General features: G+C 33.9%; 1 protein-coding gene across 9 annotated transcripts in view; it reads left to right on the top strand.

Moving 5' to 3' along the window:
- The window catches only part of TSGA10 (testis specific 10), a 188,743-nt gene that overhangs the window by 138,472 nt on the left and 28,928 nt on the right, over positions 1-21,343 (top strand). For 8 of the 9 annotated variants that reach the window (XR_015725131.1, XR_015725129.1, XR_015725132.1 and 5 more), the window contains 3 exons: positions 626-730; positions 1,092-1,241; positions 8,699-15,166. Coding sequence is in view for 1 of the 9 variants with exons in the window: in XM_045771868.2 (XP_045627824.1) it covers positions 626-730; positions 1,092-1,241; positions 8,699-8,723 (280 nt within the window). In the remaining 8 variants the exon portion in view is untranslated. Of the gene's footprint in view, positions 1-625; positions 731-1,091; positions 1,242-8,698; positions 15,998-21,343 lie in introns of those variants that run through there. The other variant, XM_045771868.2, reaches the window with a different exon arrangement.

Consider the following 21,343-nt stretch of genomic DNA (forward strand, 5'->3'; position numbering starts at 1 on the left):
CATAATAAACTTTTGTGTTCTTAATCTCTGAAGTTTAGATTTCAGCAGTCAGCAGTGCTGTTTGGCAAGCAAAGAGAATAGAATGTTTTGTGCAAACAGCATTCATTGCTTTCATCATCTTCCTTATGATAGTGTGCCTTTTGATCCTGTTAAATTGAAGAGATTTTATGTTTTTAACAGTTTGTATATAAAATTTCATTATAAATTGCATGAATCAAATTTCATTATAAGCATATACAAAACACTTGATTTAATAAATATATATATTAAGACTAATAATGGTATTGATTATTTGGTTATAATACTACTTTGCATATAATACCTCAAAGTACTTTAAAAAATAGGTAATATAGATAGATAATATATAATATTATCCCGTCTAAATATAGAGAAACAGACAGAGAAGGTTTAATTGAATGGGACTGAGAGAGCTTAAGCTTTTCAAGTAGGCTACTTTCACATTTACTATATCTGAAATTGGCATATTTTAGATGTACTAAAACATCCATAAAAATCACAGTTTGGCTTGGTTCCAGCTGAGGAACCATTGCCAACATGGTTTAATGTGCTAAGTCCTAGGCATATTTTAAATTTAATCAACTGTCACTCATACTATTTTACACAGGGCCATCCAGAGTAGGGACGTGGCCCAGTTCAGAAATGTTGTAACACAGTTGGAAGCTGATTTAGATATTACCAAACGACAACTAGGGACGGAGCGCTTTGAAAGGTAAGTCTGTCTCTATGCAGTGTTCAGTCTGGAAAGCATTGTTTTTTTGGTTTTTTGGTTTTTTTTTTTCAATTTTATAATATTTTTAAATTATATTATGTTAGTCACCATACAATACATCCCTAGTTTTTGATGTAAAGTTCCATGATTCATTACTTGCATACAACACCCAGTGCACCATGCAATATGTGCCCTCCTCAACACCCATCACCAGCCCATCCCATTGTTTTTTTTACATAACAATAGATTTTGGTAATTTCATGATGGTTAACTTTTAAAGTATGAACTGAACTACAGTTTTATGACAGTATTAATAACATCACGGGATATAAAGTTTAAAAGCCGCACTATTTTGCTTCAGGGAGAGGGCTGTACAAGAACTTCGCCGCCAGAATTACTCAAGTAATGCTTATCATATGAGTTCTACAATAAAGCCAAATACAAAATGTCATTCACCGGAACGTGCTCACCATCGATCTCCTGACCGAGGCCTAGATCGATCGTTAGAAGAGTAAGTAGTTCAAGGACCCATTCTCTGGAGACCATATAGCAATATACAGTGAATATTTGAGGGAGTAAGGTAGCTCAAGTCAATCTATCATTAATAGTGCTATTTATTTATTTATTTATTTATTTATTTATTTTTATTTTAAAGATTTTATTTATTTATTTGACAGAGAGAGAGAGAGACAGCCAACGAGAGAGGGAGCACAAGCAGGGGGAGTGGGAGAGGAAGAAGCAGGCTCCCAGCAGAGGAGCCTGATGCGGGGCTCGATCCCAGAATGCTGGGATCACGCCCTGAGCCGAAGGCAGACGCTTAACAACTGAGCCACCCAGGCGCCCCTAATAGTGCTATTTAAACACAATTACATGATTAGGCATATAGACATAAAAAAGTATTTTGATCATTAGTTTTATGTAAATTTGCTAAAATGAAAGATCTTTATCTGTTTACATAAATTATATTTTTAAAATGTAATTTTCTTTTTATTCTAAAACTTCAATTTTTCCACATACTTTCATTAACAAAATATTGGTTGATTATAGCACCAAAACACTTATGCTTTAGGAAAGTAGTTTATTTTTCAGAGGAAAATATTTTAGATATATTCCTGTATGTCACAAATTTTATAAAAATACTTGTATTTGGAAATAAATTCAAACTTATAAGGAGTTATAAAAATAAAATAATGTAGAGAATAGCTATATACCTTTTACCCATACTCATTACTGTTAAAATTTTACCCCATTTGCTTTCTCTGTGTTTGAGACAACACATTTGCTGTCTTACGTACTCACGCTTTTGCATATGTTTCCTCTCTCTCCATGCATGCATGGGTGCACACACACACACACACACACACACACACACACACACACACATTTTAAAAACATAACCAATACCTCCAGTTCCAAACTGTCCTCCCAGGTTTCTTCCTTCCCTTTTTCCATTTTGTATTTGTATGTCCTTTCTTCTACAGTGGGAACCCTGGCTCAACATCAGTGTGTTTATCAGCAATATGCACATAGTTACTCTTTTGCTCAATCCCAGAGTGCCTCTAAAATAGTTTCAAGATTTCTTCACCTATGTCACTGCATTAAATAGACCAACATAAAAGTTCATGATCTATTTGTAATTCCTGTCTTCATACACTACTCTGCCCAAATCTTGAGGGCATGTAGTCAAATACTGAGTTTATAAATTATTTGGATTAATTCCTCTTTTCCCCTTTTGCTGTGATTATGATATGCATTTAAAATAATACTAGATTCATTTACTTCAATTTGCTTTCACTTTTCATTTTTCCCCTTCTTAGTTTTTTCCTTGATTTAGTTTTATTTTTGGATTTGTAGATTAATATGCTTTTGAAAGTCAAAACTCTGCAAAAAGTAATACTCAGAGAAGTGTTACTTTCTCCTGTATACCATCCATCCCATGTCGCCCATATTGCTTTATGGTTTTATGATAATGACATTCAGGTATATTTTTCTTATTTTTCTTTTCATATGCAAAATGTAGCATACTGTATATGCTTCTTTACACTTTGGTTTTCTCACTTCTTTTAGAAGTCACTTCATATTCATAGTGATTTCCCTTGTTCCTTTTTACAGCTGCATAGTATTCCATTTTATGAATGTACCATAATTATGCAACTGACCTCCTATATTTGAACATTTAGGTAGTTTTCAACAATTTGGAATTATAAATAAGGCTGTAATGAATGTGTTTTCGTATTGGTGAAGGTGTATCTTCAGGATAGATTCCTAGAAGCAGGATTTCTGGGTCAAGGGGTAAATGTGTATGTATATAGTTTGGTTAAGTAGTGCCAAATTCCCCTCTATAGGGGTTGTAGTATTTTGCACTCCTGCCAGCTATGAATGAGAGTGCCTGTTTCCCTACAGCCTCATCAGCAGAGTATACTGTCAAGTTCTTGAACTTTTGACAGTATGGTGGGTAAGAAATGGTATTTCAGTGTAGTTTTAATTTGCATTTCTCTTTTTATGAATGAATTTGAATATCTTTTCATATGTTTAAGGACTGTTTTATATCTTTTTTTAAATTGTCCATTTCTTTTGCATATTTTTCTAATGGAATGTTCTCTTTTTGTTAATGTTTTTTATAAATGTGGGAAATTAGCCTTTTATTACTGATATATGTTATAAATATTTTCTTCCATTTTGTCATTTTTTCTTTTGATTTTACTTAAATTATTTTTCACATGGAAAAGTTTCTACTTTTATGAAGTCAAATTTTTAAATATATTTTAAGCATCTGCATTTCTGTTTATAGTTAGAAAAATCTTTCCTTATACTCAGATAGATAATTGAGGTAATCAGTTTTTTAGTTTTAATGTTTTAGAATTTATGTAAGTTTTGTGTGTGTGTGTATATATATATATATATATATATATATATATATATATATATATATATAGTTTTACTTTTCACACTTAGATTTCTGATCCATTTAGAGTTTATTTTGTGTATGGTATGAAGAATGGATCTAATCTTACTTTTTTCCAAATGACTAATGAGTTGTCCCAAGATCATTTATTAAAAAGATTTTGTCCGAGTGATTCCAGTCTCTCTCTGGATTTTCTCTTCTGTTCCTTTGGGTTTATTTATGTTCAAGTCCCATACTATTTTAATTATAGAGCCTTTGTAATATTTTTAATTTTTTAAGGACTAGTCTGATGGTTTGTTGGTAAACTGGCTCTCCAGAGAAGGGGAAGGAGAAGCCCTGATTTGTAGCATTTTCCAATTTCAGTGGTGTGAATATGCCTACTGTGGCCAGTTTCTCCCTTTCTCCCTTCCTCCCTCCCTCCCTTCTTCCCTCCCTTTCTTCCTTCCCACCCTCCCTCCCCCCCTCCTTCCTCCCTCCCTCTCTCTCTCTTTCTTTCTCTCTTTCTCTCCTTCTCTCTTCCTTCCTTCCTTCCTTCCTTCCTTCCTTCCTTCCTTCCTTCCTTCCTTTTGAAGTGTAATTGACGTACAATGTTATCCTAGTCTTGGTGTACAATATAGTGATTACACAATTCTATACAGTCTATAAATATATTGTACAGTTTCAAGCTACCAAGCTAGTTTAACCACCAGCTCACAAAATTTCTGAATATTTACAATCAGCTGTGAGCCAGCTCCAGCATACCAATAGGTTAGTGCCTATAAGAGCTCTTCCTTTTAAGTCTTTTCCTGTATTTTTTTCGGGGCACCTGGGTGGTTCAGTCGTTAAGTGTCTGCCTTCGGCTCAGGGCATGATCCTGGAGTTCTGGGGTCGAGCCCCCACGTCGGGCTTTTCCGCTGGAAGCCTGCTTCTTCCACTCCCACTCCCCCTGCTTGTGTTCCCTCTCTTGCTGGCTGCCTCTCTCTCTGTCAAATAAATAAATAAAATCTTAAAAAAAAAAGTCTTTGCCTATATTTTCATGTGAGTTTATTTTCCATATGAAATTTAGCATCAGCTTGTCTAGCTCCAATTTAAAAGGCCCACTGGAATTTTTTTTAGAATCACATTAAATTTATCAATTAACTTGGGGAGAACTGACATCTTGATAATGTTGAGCTGTCCTAAAGAGAGATGTCTTCCCATTTTTTCAAACTCATGTTGTCACTCAAGAATAATAATAAAAAATTAATCAATCAATCAAATCAAACCAAAAGCTTTCTTTATTAAAAAAAGAATGAGTTACAGTTTTCTTTATATAGGTTTTAAACATGCTTAAGATTATTCCTAAATATTTTATCTTTAGGTTTTTCTCCCCATTCATTTTATCTTCAAAAAATGCTATTTTTGCATGTTAATTTATCATCATGTTATCTTGCTAAATATTTTTTATTGTTTCATTAAGTTTTGTCATTGATTCTTTTAGGGGAGTCTAGATGTGTTATCATGTCATCTGCAAAAAAGAGATAATTTTATTTCTTCTTTTCCTATTTTTATCTCTTGAATTGTATTCTCTAATTAGTTGCAATAGCTAGTATCTTCAGAATAGTGATAAATAGTAGTGGAGAAAATGGGCATCCTTGTTTTGATTCTGACCTTAAGTGGGAATGCCTCTAGGGTTTGTCAAATAAATGTAAGATGCTGGCTTTAGGACTGAGGTATAAATGTTTTATGATATCTGCCCATTTTTATTTTCTCAAGATTTTTTTTTTATTAGGAATGGGTATTCAATTTTTTCAAAGGCTTTTTCAGCATCTATAAAGTTTTTCTCTTTAAAACTGTTAATATGTGAATCATATGAAAAGATTTTCAGATATTGAACCATCTTTGAATTTATGGTATAAACCTTACTTGGTCTTAGTGTATTCTATTCTTAATGTTCACTTATATTTTATTTTAGATTTGTGTATCAATATTTGTGATATTGGTCTGTAATTTTTTTCTTTGTACTCTCTTAACAAGTTTAGATATCAGTGTTACATTTGCTGCAAAAAAGGAATTTGAGAGTTTTTCATTTACTGTGCTTTGAAACAATTTATGTAGTTTGTGATTATCTGATCTCCAGGGATTTGTTTGGGTTCACCTGTGAAACCACACAGCCTTGGTTCTTTCTTTTTTGTGAGGTATACTTCTGGGGGTTTTTTGGTGGAGGGATTGTTTTAAGCTTTTTATTTCTATTTGTCTAAAAATTTATTTTCTCTAGAGGTTTTTTTTTTTTTATAAAGATTTTATTTATTAGAGAGAGAGAGAGAGCATAAGCACATGCATAAGCAGGGGAGGGGAAGAGTGAGAGGAGAAGCAGACACCCCACTGGATTCTCATTGTGGGTCTCATCCCAGGACGCTGGGATCATCATCTGAGCCATAGGCAGATACTTAACCCACTGAGCCACGAGGTGCCTTTCTCTAAGTTTTTTAATTTATTTGCATAGAAGTAAGCAATGCCTTATCTTATGAATTTTAAACTTTCCTTTGTATCAATAGTTATGTTCCATTGTCATTTCTTAATTGTATATATGTGCTTTCCTTTTTTATTTCTTGGTTACCTTAGCCAGTGATTTGTTTACTTTGTTTATTGCTTCAAAGAACCAGCATTTTGCTTTATTGATTTATTTTTCTTTATCTTATTAATTTATGGTTCTGTTTATATATAATATAATTTCTTTCCTCTTCTATCTTTTTATTTACTTTGTTGGTTTTTTTCCCCTTAGTATTTTAAGTTAGGAATTTAATTAATTTATTGCCATTCTTTCATTCTTATTGATGTAAATATTTTAGGCTATGAATTTTCCAGTGATCATTGCTTTAAATGTATTGCATAGTTTCTGATATGTCATGTTTTTGTTATTATTTTTTACAAATTCTGTAATTTCTTTTTGTGTTTTCACTTTTACCCAATAGTTATTTGATAGAAAATCTTGTAATTTCCAGTAAGAAGAGCTTTTTGTGTTTCCATTTCATTTTTAAATTTCTAGTGTTATTGCATTGTGATTAGAGAGTAGTGTTTATAATATTTCTATTGTGGAAACTACTGATGTTTTCTTTGTACTTTGCTACATGATCAATTTTTGTGGGTAGTTCATGTGTACCTGAAAAGATATATTCTTTCTTATCAAGGTATATATTTCTAGTGTATACATATCTAAGAGATTTACCTTTTTTATTTTATTTCGTTCTTTTATGTCATTGCTTAATTTTTATTCACTTGACCTGTTTTACTGAGACTGGTGCTTTAAAATCTCCTGTTATTATTTTTTTTATTTCTTTTTATATCTCCTATAAATTTTGTTTTATGTAGGTTTATTGTTGTATTTGCTGCATGGATGTTCTGAACCGTCATATCTTCATTGTGGGATGTGGATTTTATGAAGTGTACTTTTCTGATGCATTTAATTTTTTGGAGGTGGGAGGGGCTTGGGGTCTACTTTGTCTAGTATTAGAGTTGTAAGTACTTAATGTCTCCACCTGCCTTGCAAATCTTTGTCCATCTCTTTATTTTTAGCTTTTCTGAGTCACTGAATTTTAAGTATCTCTCTTATTTATAGTATGGATTTAAGTTTTGCTCTATGAGCCATTTTAAAATAATGGATGAGTTAAGCTTTTTCACATTATTGATATGACTGTGAAATTTGGTCTCAACTCTGTCATATTATCTTATGATAACAGTGTTTACCATGTGACATTTATTGTATTTCTCAATTTGACTATTCTTCTTTGCTTTTTGTCATTTCTTTTGATATTCAAGGTTTGTATTTTATTATAGTAGTCACCCTCTATTAATAATTTTACTAGTGCCATTAATTCCCTTTTTCTTACTTAACCTTTTGCTGTTAGTTTTAAATGGTATATTTTGACTGCCACCTATTACCTAGCCAGCAGTCAATGCACTTAATTTATTTTCCCCAACCACTAATCTGTTTACTGCCCCATAGTTTTACCTTTTCAAAGTTGTCCTATAAATGGAATCATGTATACAGCCTCTAGTGGCTGACTTTCACGCAGTATAATATTTTTCGAAATATATCCAGGTTGTATGGACCAGATGTTGTTGCATGCTCCTTTTAACTGCTGAGCAGTATTTCCTTGTATGTCTGCACCACAGTTTTGTTTGCTTTGTTATACTTTTTATTTTGAAGTGACTACAGTCTCACAAGTAGGTGCAAAAATAGTACAGATAATCTCACATATCCCCCAACTTCCCCAATGGCAATATCTTACAAACCAGGAAATTGGTATCAGTACAATATAATTAACTAGGCCATAGGCCTTATTCAGATTTCATTCATTTTTACATGCACTCATATATATGTGTGTGCAGGTTTTTTTTTACACAACACACATATACCACAATTACAAGCAAGATACTATACTGTATTGTCCATCAGCACCAAGGAACTTGCTCCCTCATATGAAAACATTTTTATAGTCACAGCCCTCTTCTCCTCCCTGGCAAACACAAATTTGTTCTCCACATCTTTAATTCTGTCATTTAGAGAATGTTATATAAATGGAATCACACACAGTGTATAACATTTTGAGATTGGCTTTTTTTCATTTAGCACAATGCCCATGAGATCCACCCATGTATGTATCAATCATAAGAGACTCTTAAGTATAGGAAACAAACTGAGGGTTGCTGGAGGGGTGCTGGGTAGGGGGATGGGGTAATTGGGTGATGGACATTAAGGAGGGCACTTGATGTAATGAGTATCAGGTGCTATATGCAGCTGATTAATCACTAAATTCTACCCCTGAAACTAATAATACACTATGTGTTAACTGAATTTAAATAAAAAATGTTTAAAAAGAAAAAAATAGTTCATTTATTTTTATTATTGAATATTATTCCATGTTATGGTTGTATCACAGTTTGTGAAAGCTGAATGAAAAAACTACATTGCATTATTTTCCTTCACAGAGGCTGGGGAAAAAATTTTAAGTATTGCCAAAGTAATGTCAGAATACATTTTTTATACATCGGTGAAATCTTTGAGTTAAATATATTAATTTGCAATTTTTTCTCTCTTATAGGAATCTTTGCTATAGAGATTTCTGACACACGAAAAGATTCTTCACATCCTTGGGAAAGGTCAAAGTTACAAACTGATTTTTTTTTTTGCTACATGATTGCATTTATCTTTTGAATGCTTGACAATGTTAAATGTATTTATTATCTTTGTGCCTCTGAATCTCTGTTCTCATGTGCCATATTGCAGTGATCTGAGATGACTTATAAAAACAAAAATGCATATGGCTCTTTCTATCCGTGCAGTAATAGTGAGTGTAAAATCTGCTTACTTCACTATTGAACACTGTTATGTTAACTATCCGGAGTAAATAAAGAAGCTTATAAAAAGAGGGAAAAGTGTTTTTACAAAACTGATTTCCTTTCCTTTCTTGATATCTCAAATAATTGGTTGGTTAAATTTTTTCTTTGTGATTTATGCTTTCATTGCTGGAGAAGTTGTGCCAAAATAGGCAAAGTTTACCAATACTGGCCTGGGACCCAATATTCCATTTGGGAACCAACCTGACATAATTTCCAGGCCATAATCTGATTTCAAAGCAGCAGATATTAGGAGTGTGTCACAGTTTTTAAATCCATAATATTGTACCACTAATTAACATACATTTTCTGCAATTGTGTTTACCCATACTATTTTTAGAAAGGTAGGTGATGCTCTATTTGTCAAGAATGTAAGATTTTTTAAAAATCTGTATTTTAATAAGTTTTCTTTAAAATATTAAAGTACTGCAATCAACTTAATTGCCATTTTATTTATTTATTTTTTTGCCTATGGCAGGTGTCTATAATGTAGAGTAACAAGTTTAGTGATGTTTTCTTATTTCTCCTAAAATTTCCTAAATCTCTTGCCTTTTCTCTCCATAGGCTTTGATTTAATGTTGATATTAAAGCCTGAACACAACTGTATTTTACTGATTGATATGAGCTATTTATTTGTATTCTTGCCATTTTAATAAAAAAAAGTCCTGTCATTAATAATATTCATATCAAGTAGACAATTTCTCATTTTATATAGTTGTATGCAGTATCTCTCCAGTAGGACAGTGCCCTTATTTAGGTCTTATTTAATCACTAGTACTCTGATATTTTACTATAAATTCATGCTATATATTCACTTTAGTTTGATTTTTAAAAACCTTGAGGTTTACTCATCTAGTTCAAGACAGTCATTACAGACTGGTTTTAAAAATTGAAAAATTTTAAAAAGATGTTCTTTTTATAAACATTTTGGAGAATAATATATAAATATGTTGTTCTTGCTAGAATTAAGTAATATACAGATAAATATGCAAAATTAACCATTGGTAAGTGATATAGTGACCTAAGCACTAGGTCACCACAGCATTAATTTTAGTCTATGTACCTCCTAGAAGAGCTGACAAGGAGCTGAGTGTCACCTGTCATTTGCATTTAACATATGTTTTATGTGGAGGGCAGTATATGGGGAGGGGAACCTGAGAGAATAGGAATGAAGTACGTGAGAAAATATTTCCATACTTGATTAGAAGTATACTGTACTTGACTTGTGCCGTTAATTACAGAATGTTTAAAGGAAAATTATATGCTAAGTATGAAGGGGTCAACATTATCCAAAGGTTGGGAAACTGCAACTGTATTCTATGTTGAAACTCAAAGAAAGGATTTTTTCTTATGTTAATATTTTAGAACACATATCATTTTATTTTATTTTATTTTATTTTAAAGATTTTATTTATTTATTCGATAGAGATAGAGACAGCCAGCGAGAGAGGGAACACAAGCAGGGGGAGTGGGAGAGGAAGAAGCAGGCTCACAGCGGAAGAGCCTGATGTGGGGCTCGATCCCATAACGCCGGGATCACACCCTGAGCTGAAGGCAGACGCTTAACCGCTGTGCCACCCAGGCGCCCCTAGAACACATATCATTTTAAATGAGATTCTAATCACTTGAGATAAATATATAATAGCCTATTGATATGGTAGAGACTATCGTAAAATACACAATACAAAAACTATATGAAACATATTCTTTTCTTGATGACAAAAAAATCTGAAAAAAAGCTTTCAGCTTTGAAATGTCATGTTCAATACAAAGCATCCACTCTTGCTGAAGTAAAGGTGTTTTGAAAGAATATTGTTAACCTTCCAAGTTAAATATCTCATGGGTGTTGTGTTTCATTCAATACATCTAAACTAAATTCAACAATGTCTCCCCCTTGCATTCTCTGCCTTTGTTTCCCATGGTAGAGTGTCATCAGCTACCATGCAGGTGCCTGAGCCCTGTGCCCACATGCCATCTCAGGTCACTCCATTCCCCTCTCACTCCACACACTTAAATGTCAACTTAAATGTCATTTCCTACTACACAGTATTGTAGTAGGAAATTAATGAAGAAATTAATGAAGACCTGATTAAGTGAAAAACCTTCCCACGTTCATGGATTAGATGGCTTAATATTGCTAAGATGGCAATATTTCCCCAAACCATCTTCAGGTTAAATACAATCCTTATCAAAATCCCAGTGCAGTATTGCTTTGTTTTGGTTTTTTTGTAGAAATGGAAAAGCCAATCTTAAAATTTATATGGAATTGCAAGGGACCCAGAATATCCTAACCAGTCTTGAAACAGAAGAACAAAGTTGTTATATGCAGGTAGTGAATCATGGAACTTTATATCAAAATCTAGGGATGTACTGTATGGTGACTAACATAATATAATAAAAAATTATTATTAAAAAAAACCAACAAAGTTGGAGGATCCACATTTCCCAATTTCAAAAGTTACTACAAAGCTGCAGTAATCAAAATAGTGTAGTACTGGCATAAGGATAGACATATGGATGAATGGAATAGAATTGAAAGTCCAGAAATAAACCCATACATCTATGGTCAATTGATTTTTGGCAAAGGTGCCAAGACCATTCAATGGAGAAAGAATAGTCTCTTCAGCAGTGATGCTGGGACACCTGGATAATCACAGGCAAAAGAGTGTAGCTGGACCTTTACATACCACATACAAAAATCAACTCAAAATGGATCATAATCTAAAATTAAGTGCTAAACTATAAAACTCCTTGAAGAAAGCATAGAGTCAAATCTTCATAGCCTTGGATTTCACAATGGTTTCTTACATATGACTTAAATGACGAGCAACAACACAAATAGATAAATTGGACTTCAGAATTAAAATCTTTGTACATCAAAAGGCACTATCAAGAAAGTAAAAGATAACCCAAATAATAGGAGAAAATATTTGCAGATCATGTATCTGATAAGGGTGTTAATATCCAGAAAAATAAAGAATTTTTACAACCTGTCAACAAAAAACGACCCAATTAAAAAATGGGCAAAGGACTTGAGTAGGCAGTTCTCCAAAGAAGATATACCAATAGTCAATAAGTACGTGCAAAGATACTCATTCTCATTAGTTATTAGGAAAATGGAAATCAAAACTACAATAACATATCACTAGGATGCTATCAAAGGAAAGATAGACAATAATAAATACCATTGAGGATGTAGAGAAATTGGAACCCACTGCTGGTGGAAATATAAAATGGTGCAGCCACTGCAGGAAATAGTTTGGCAGTTCCTCAATAAATTAAACATAGAACTACCATATGACCCAGCAATTCGACTCCTAAGTATATATCCAAAAGAACTGAAAAAGTATTCAAACAAATATTTGTACATGAATATTCATAGCACTAATTCGAAATAAGCAAAAGGTAGAAACAAATCAAACGTCCAACAATTGATGAATGAATAAACAGAATGTGATCTAGCCCTACAGTGGAATTAGTCATAAATATGAATGAATTACTGATACAGGGATAGCCCTTGAAAACTAAGTAAAAGAATCCAGACATACAACCACATATTTTAAGATTCCATTCATATGCAATATCCACAATAGGCAAATCCATAGAGACAGAATGCAGATTAGTGGCTGCTAGAGGGCAATGGAGAGGGACAGCTTAGTGGGGACAGGGTTTCTGTTTAGGTGATAGACAAGTTTTAGAACAAGATAATGGTAATGGTTATACAATATTACAAATGCACTTAATGCCATTGAATTGTATGATTTTAAATGGTTAAAATGGTAATTATTCTGTGTATTTACCACAATAAAAAAGTCACTTTCTGAAGTTTTCTCTGACTCCTAACATTGGTCTAACTGGGTCAGATTCTCCTGTAAAAACCCCCAATATTTCTCCTTTAGAAGACAGTTATAATTATTTGTATAATTATTTGTCTCGTATCTTTCTTCTGTACTGTAAGATATATCAAGGCAAGGGATGATAGCTGCCTTCACCATTGTATGTGCTAGAGTGTACAGTGCTTGACACATACTAGGTATTCTATAAATTCTTCTGGAACAAATAAGGGAATGAATTATCCCCAATTCCTGGCAAGTCTATCGCATAAATATCTTTGGAATGAATCTACTTTTTTCTCTTCTTACTGTAATCCAGATCATAATAACCTCTTAATCTAGAATAATGCAATACCCTCCTATTTGCTGTCTCTTCTTTCAGTCATACTTTAATTTAATCCATTCTTTACACCGTAATCAAAGAAATAGTTTTTAAAACACAAATACAATCACATCCCTCTCCACACACATATGCTGTGAGTACCAAATTTGACATAAAATATTGATATTAAAGCCCAAGTTCTTTAACATCGCCATCACAGAGCTCTCTGATTTGGTTCTTCTTTTTTTAATCTCTTGAGTGTCATAACCCATCCCTCCCACATTACAATTATGTATTATAGTTATTCTAAATTACTTTCAGCACTTGGAACAGTTTATGCTCTTTCATCTCTTGGCCTTTGCACATGCTCTTTCCTCTGCCTGGATCACTCACATTTTCTCTCTCATTCCCCCTCCCAGCCTGGAAAATTCTCATTTGGCTTAACATTGTGTCTTCAGCCCCTCCCTGTCATAATGCCTGGCACATAGCATGTGCTCAACAAATATTTCCTTTAAAAAATGGAAGTCTAACTAGATTTATTGTCTACATTCTTATGTATTCTTCTATTTGTTATTAATTTTACTTATCCTTTGTAGTCCATTGCATTCTTATTGTGTGGTCTTGTTTGTATGTCATACCTGCTAGACTGTGAGCTCCATGAAAGTAGGGAGAATAGTCTGATTTATTTATCATGGTACAGACTTTGCTAGAATTATGGTGGCTTCCAGTTGATATATATTGATTGAAAGAATATAGAATATAGGTGGTTAAAATCATAGGTTCTAGAGTCACACTGCTTGACTTTGAATCATGTCTCTACACTTACTAGCTGTGTACTTAAGTTAAACTTTCTAAACTTTATTTTCCTTATTTGTAAAAGATGTGTCTATAATAGTATCCAACTCAAAATAGTATCATGTGGATTAACTGAGATAATAATATATCTAGAGTGTTTAGTCTCAGTACAATGTCAATATAGTAGGTGGTCAGTAGATGTTTTTAGTATTTGTTGAATTAGTAAAGAAATGCATAGGTTTGAGACTTAAGAGAGAAAACTTGGCTGAAGAAAAAGATTTGGTAGTCCTCTGCAGGTATAGGATAGGAGATCAAACAAATGAAAAACAAAATAGGGAAAACAGAAAGTAGTTCAGGAAGAGAAAGATTACGTGTGGTTTACCAGATGGCTTCAGTTGTAAATAGTACTTCATAGTCATAATAACGTGAATGCTGAATATAAATCTAAGCAAAATTATAAAATTAATTAACGAGAAGATGAAGGAAGGGGAAAGAGGCAATGTGTGATAAAAGCCTGGGAAGGAACGAAAACTAAATTTTCTTCTTTCATAGTGGGAAGACAATAGATAATGGCTAAAACTGAAAAATCAAGAAATAACAATGTAAGTATGTTATTTAGAGATAAGAATACCTAAACAATCAACTAAATAGTAAAACGACTGCCTTTGAGAAAGGGGAATGCAGAGGTGAGAATGAGGCTGGCTGAAGACCGTTGTCTTAAAAACGTTAAAGAACTATTTGTATCTTTTATAATATTAATTAAAATAAAACCAAAAATTCATAAATATTAACTTTTAATATTTGTTTGTTTTAAGAGAGAAGATGAGAGATAAGTCAATAACTAGAAGGCTTTTGAAGTCTCTAATCCCATCAACTCTAAATTATTTTACCCTTCTCTGACCTCCCAATAAAATGCTTAACCCTTTTAGGCATGTATCATGTAATTGCCTTATATTACATCTATTTGTCTTCATGTTTTCATTTTCTAATAGACTTTGGATATTTTTAAGTGAAAGAATATATTTTTACTCATTTATATCTTTATCCCCAGCCTTTTCCTATTCAAAGCAGTGCTTCGTACATTACAGGTCGTCTTTAAATGTATGTTGAATGGATGAAAGCATATTTAACTGTATCCCCACTTCATTTGTTTTTGTTTTGTTTTATCAGATATACTTGGACCCATTGTTTAAGTTTTTCCATCTCTCACGCATGCTGAAAATGTAAGTAGTTGTTTAATAAATGCTAGGATGATTAACAAGTGCAGTATCAGATCTCTAAATGTTGAACCAACTTCACCAACATGGCCAAAACTAGTTTTCTAAAACAACCTATATTGTTCTAGTGTTCTAGAGGAATAAAGTGCAACACATTTATACCTTTTGTACCTCCACCGCACTCTAAGTATCTTCATTTACTTAATAAGTGTTCTCTTGTGGACATCGGGGCTTATTTGTGATGTTCTCTGGTACTGAGAATATATACCTTGTTCCTATCCCTAAAACATTTCCTCCGAGTCAGAACTACAGTTCTTCCCTCTTTCCCTGTTCTTCCTTTTAATGACTTTATTGAGATTTAATTCGCATACCATATAACTCACCTATTTAAAGTATATAACTGAATGGTTTTTAGTGTATTCACAGAGTTGCGCAACCATCATCACAATCTAATTATGAAATATTTTCTTTCATCCTAAAAGAAACGCCATACCCATTAACAATCACTCACTCCTTATTCCCCTCCACACACACAACCTTTTGACAACTAAGCATCTTGCTGTTTCTCTTATTTGCCTGTTCTGGACATTTCACATAAAAGGAACCATATGCAAATGGTGTTTTGTGACTGGCTTCTCTCACATAACATAATGTTTTCAAGGACTTTCTATATTATAACAGGGATTGGTACTTCTTTCATTTATTGCTAAATTGTATTGCATCGTATGGGTATACTGTATCTTATTTATCCATTCAGGAGTTGATGAACATTTAGATTGTTTCCCCCTTTTGGCTATTATGAATAGCCGTTCATGTACAAGTCTTTGTGTGGATATATTTTTTCTTTTCTTTTCTTTTCTTTTTTAAGATTTTATTTATTTATTTATTTATTTATTTATTTATTTATTTATTTATTTGACAGGGAGAGAGAAAGCAGGGGGAGCAGCAGAGGGAGAGGGAGAAGCAGGCTCTTCACTAAGCAGGGAGCCTGAGGTGGGCCTTGATCCCAGGACCTTGGGATCATGATCTGAGCCAAAGGCAGATGCTTAACCAGCTGAGCCACCCAGCTGCCCCAGACATGTATTTTCTAAATGTATCTAGGAGTGAACTTCCTGGGTCATATAGTAATATTTTGGGAAACTCCAATCTGTTTTTCGAGCAGTTGTACCATTTTACATCCTCATCAGCAATGTTTGGGGGTCCAATTTCTCCATGTCCTCACCAGTACTTGTTATTATGTCTTTTTTTTTAATAGCCATTTTAGTGGGTGTAAAGTGGTATTGTTTTGATTTGTGTATTTTCCCGATGGCTGTTGGTAATGAATATCTTGTCATGTGCTTATTTGCCATTTATATATCTTTGGAGTAATGTCTATTCAGATTCATTGCCTACTTATTAATTGGGTTATTTTCTTGTCAAGTTGTAAGTTTTCTTTATATATTGTGGATACTAGACCCTTATCAGATATATAATCTGCAAATTTTTATCCCATTCTGTTGGTTGCCTTTTCACTTTCTCAGTGGTATCACTTACAGTACATAGCTTTTATTTGGTAAAGTCCAATTTCTGTATTGTTTTCTTTGTTGTTTTCTCTTGTACTTTTAGTGTTTTATCTAAGAAACCATTGCCTAATTCAAAATCATGAATGCAGTTTCTTATGTTTTCTTTTTTTTTTTTTCTTTTTTGGTACAGTCCCAATAGTTTGTTTTTACTTTTGTTTTCCTTGCCTGAGGAATCATATCTATAAATATGTTGCTAAGACCAATATCCAAGTGATTACTGACTATGTTTTCTTTTAGTAGTTATAAAGTATCAAGTCCCACATTTTGATTTTTAAAACTTTCTGAGTTTATTTTTGCATGCAGTGTAAGAAAGTGGCCCAGTTTCATTCTTTTGCATGTAGTTGTCCAGTTTCTCCAACACCATTTATTGATTGATTTTTAATTTTTTAAAATTAAGTTATTTATTTTTTTGGTTTTATTTAAGTTCAAGTTAGTTAACATATAGTGTATTATTAATTTCAGGGTAGAATTTAGTGATTCATCATTGCATATTACACCCAATGCTCATTACATCAAGTGCCCTCCTTAATGCCCATTGCCCAATTACTCCATCCCCCCACCCACCTTCTCTCCAGAAACCCTCAGTTTGTTCTTGATGTTTTGTCTCCCTCTGTTTTTATCTTTTATTTTCCTTTTCCTTCCCTTCCCATACGTTTATCAGTTTTGTTTCCTAATTTGACATATGAGTGAAATTATATGGCATTAGTCTTCCTCTGACTGACTTATTTTGCTTAGCATAATACCCTCTAGTTCCATCCACGTTGTTGCAGATGTCAAGATTTCATTCTTTTAATGGCTGAGTAATATTCCATTATATATCACATCTTTTTTATCCATTCTTCCATCAGTGGACATCTGGGCTCTTTCCATAGTTTGGCTATTGTGGACATTTGTTGCTATAAGTATGGGGATGCATGTAACCTTTCGAATCACTGTGTTTGTATCCTTTGGATAAATACCTAGTAGTACAATTGCTGAGTTATAGGATAGCTCTATTTTTAACTTTTTTTTTAAAGATTTTATTTATTTATTTGACAGAGATAGAGACAGCCAGCAAGAGAGGGAACACAAGCAGGGGGAGTGGGAGAGGAAGAAGCAGGCTCATAGCGGAGGAGCCTGACATGGGTCTCGATCCCATAACGCCGGGATCACGCCCTGAGCTGAAGGCAGATGCTTAACCGCTGTGCCACCCAGGCGCCCCCTATTTTTAACTTTTTGAGGAACCTCCATACTGTTTTCTAGAGTAGCTGCACCTGTTTGCATTCCCACCAACAGTGCAAAAGGGTTCCACTTTCTCTTCATCCTGCCCAACATCTATTGTTTCCTGAGTTGTTCATTTTAGTCATTCTGACAGGTGTGAGATGGTATCTCATTGTGGTTTTGCTTTGTATTTCCCTAATGCCAAGTGATGTGGAGCATTTTTTCATGTGTCTTTTAGCCATTTGTATGTTTTCTTTGGAGAAATGTCTGTTCATGTCCTCTGCCCATTTCTTGACTGGAGTTTTTGGATTTTGGGTGTTGAGTTTGATAAGTTCTTTATAGATTTTGAATACCAGCCCTTTATCTGATATATCATTTGTGAATATCTTCTCCTATTCCATGGGTTACCTGTTAGTTTTGTTGACTGTTCCTTTGCTGTGCAGAAGCTTTTTATCCCGATGAAGTCCCAATAGTTCATTTTTGCTTTTGTTTCCCTTGCCTCTGGAGACGTGTCTAGCAAGAAGTTGCTGCAGCTGAGGTCAAAGAGGTTGCTTCCTGTGTTCTCCTCTAGGATTTAATGGATTCCTATCTCACATTTATGTCTTTCATCCATTTTGAATTTATTTTTGTGTATGGTCTAAGAAAGTGGACCAGTTCCATTCTTCTGCATGTGGCTGTCTAATTTTCCCAACACCATTTGTCTTTTTTCCATTGATTATTTGTTCCTTCTTTGTCTAAGATTAGTTGATCATAGAGTTGAGGGTCCATTTCTGGGTTCTTCATTCTGTTCCATTGATCTATGTGTGTGTGTTTGCGCCAGTACCATACTGTGTTGATGATTACAGCTTTGTAATAGTGCTTGAAGTCCAGAATTGTGATTCCTCCAGCTTTGGTTTTCTTTTTCAACATTATTTTGGCTATTCAGGGTCTTTTCTGGTTCCATAAAAATTTTAGAATTGGTTGTTCCTCTTCTGTGAAAAACGCTGGTGGTATTTTGACAGGGATTGCACTGAATGTGTAGTTTGCTTTGGGTAGTATAGACATTTTAACAATATTTGCTCTTCTGATCCGTGAACATGGAATGTTCAATTTCTTTGTGTCTTCCTTAGTTTCTTTCATGAGTGTTCTATAGTTTTCAGACTATAGCTCTTCTACCTCTTTGGTTAGGTTTATTTCGAGTTATCTTATTTGCTGTTCTTTTTTCAGCTCCTTTAGGTGTAAGATTAGGTTGTGTATTTGAGACTTTTCTTGCTTCTTGAGGAAGCCCTGTATTGATATGTACTTTCCTCTTAGGATGCCTTTGCTGCTTCCCAAAAGTTCTGAACTAGTGTGTTTTAATTTTCATTTGCTTCCATGTATTTTTTAAATTCTTCTTTAATTTCCTGGTTGACCCATTCATTCTTTAGCAGGATGTTCTTTAATCTATGTATTTGTAATCCTTCCTTTTTTTTTTTTTTTGTGGTTGACTTCGAGTTTCATAGCACTGTGGTCTGAAACTATGCATGCTATGATCTCAGTCTTTTTGTACCAGTTGAGGCCTTATTTGTGACCTAGTATGTGATCTGTTCTGAAGAATGTTCTATGTGCACTCAAAAAGAATGTGTCTTCTGCTGCTTTAGGATGAAATGCTCTGGATATATCTATTAAGTCCATCTGGTCCAATGTGTCATTCAAAGCCCTTGTTTCCTTATTGATTTTCTGCTTAAATGATGTGTTCATTGCTGTGAGTGGGGTGTTAAAGTCTCCTAGTAATATTGCATTTTTATCAATAAGTTTCTTTAAGTTTGTTATTCATTGATTTATATATTTGGCAGCTCCCAAGTTAGGGGCCCACATACTTAAAATTGTTAGATCTTCTTATTGGATAGATCCCTTTATTATGATATAGTGTCCTTCTTCATCTCTTATTGCAGTCTTTGGTTTAAAATCTAGTTTGTCTGCTATAAGGATGGCTACTCCAGCTTTCTTTTGATGTTCAGTAGCATGAAAAATTGATCTCCACCCCCTCACGTTCCATCTGGTGGTGTCTTTGGGTCTAAAATGTGTCTCTTGTAGGCAACCTATTGATGGGTCTTGTTTTTTTTAATTCATTCTGATACCCTGTGTCTTTTTATTGAGCCTCTAGTCCATTTACATTCAGAGTAACTACTGAAAGATTCGAATTTAGTGCCATTGGATTACCTGTAAAGTTGTGTTCCTGTAGATTGTCTTTGTTCCTTGTTAGTCTTTGTTACTTTTGGTCTCTTCCACTCAGAGTGTCCCCTTTAATATTTCTTGCAGGACTGGTTTAGTGTTCATGTACTCCTTTAGTTTTTGTTTATCTTGGAAACTCTTTATCTCTCCTTCTAGTCTGAACTACTGCCTTGCTGGATAAAGTATTCTTGGCTGCATATTTTTCCCATTTAGCACATTGACTATATCATGCCAGCCCTTTTCTGGCCTGCCGGGTCTCTGTGGACAGGTCTGCTGCCAGCCTTATGTGTAAGTTAAGGACTTTTTTCCCAAGTTGCTTTCAGGATTCTCTCTTTATCTTTGTATTTTGCAAGTTTCACTATAATATGTCATGGTGTTGACCTGTTTTTGTTGATTTTGAAGGAAGTTCTCTGTGCCTCTTGTACTTGAATGCCTGTTTCCTTCCCCAGATTAGGGAAGTTCTCAGCTATAATTTGTTCAAATAAACCATCTGCCCCCTTTCCCCACTCTTTTTCTTCTGGGACTCCAATGACATGAATATTATTTTGCTTTATGGAATCACTGAGTTCCCTAAGTCTACTTTTGTAATCTAATGGTTTTCTTTCCTTCTTCTTTTCAGTTTCATTATTTTCCATAATTTTATCTTCTATATCACCAATGCCATCCTCTGCTTCTTCAGTCCTCATAGTGATTATATCTAGTTTGTTTTGCATCTCAGTTATAGCATTTTTTTTTATTTCAGCCTGACTAGTTTTTAGGTCTTTTATCTCTGCGGCAAGGGGTTCTCTGCTCTCTTCTATGCTTTTTTCAAGTCCAGCTAGTAGTCTTATAACTGTCAATCTAAATTCTTCTTTAGATATATTGCTTATATCTGCTTTGAGAAAGTCTCTGGCTATATTTTCCTGACATTTCTTTTGGGGAGAATTCCTCTATCTTGTCATATTGGCTGTGTTTCTAACTTTTGTGTGTTATGAAAGCTTGTTGTGTTTCCTGCACCTCAAAGTAATGCTATATTAAAAAGAGGTCATATACTGTCCAGGGTCATATACTGTCCACAGCACTGTTATGCTGTGTGCACTCTGCTGTTGTCTTGGCTGCTCTTCTGTGTGGTCCATCCTCTACAGAATTCCTCCTTGCTTGTAGTGGGGAGTGTTTGGACCTTTAACTAGGTGTGCTTTGATTAGTTTGTTAAGATAAGCCGGGGGGGGGGGCGGGTACCCAAAACCCT

The sequence above is a fragment of the Ursus americanus genome, chromosome 7 (genome assembly GCF_024610735.1).
Source record: "Ursus americanus isolate L20-20 chromosome 7, mUrsAme1.1.p, whole genome shotgun sequence".
In the NCBI taxonomy this organism is placed as follows: Eukaryota; Metazoa; Chordata; class Mammalia; order Carnivora; family Ursidae; genus Ursus; species Ursus americanus.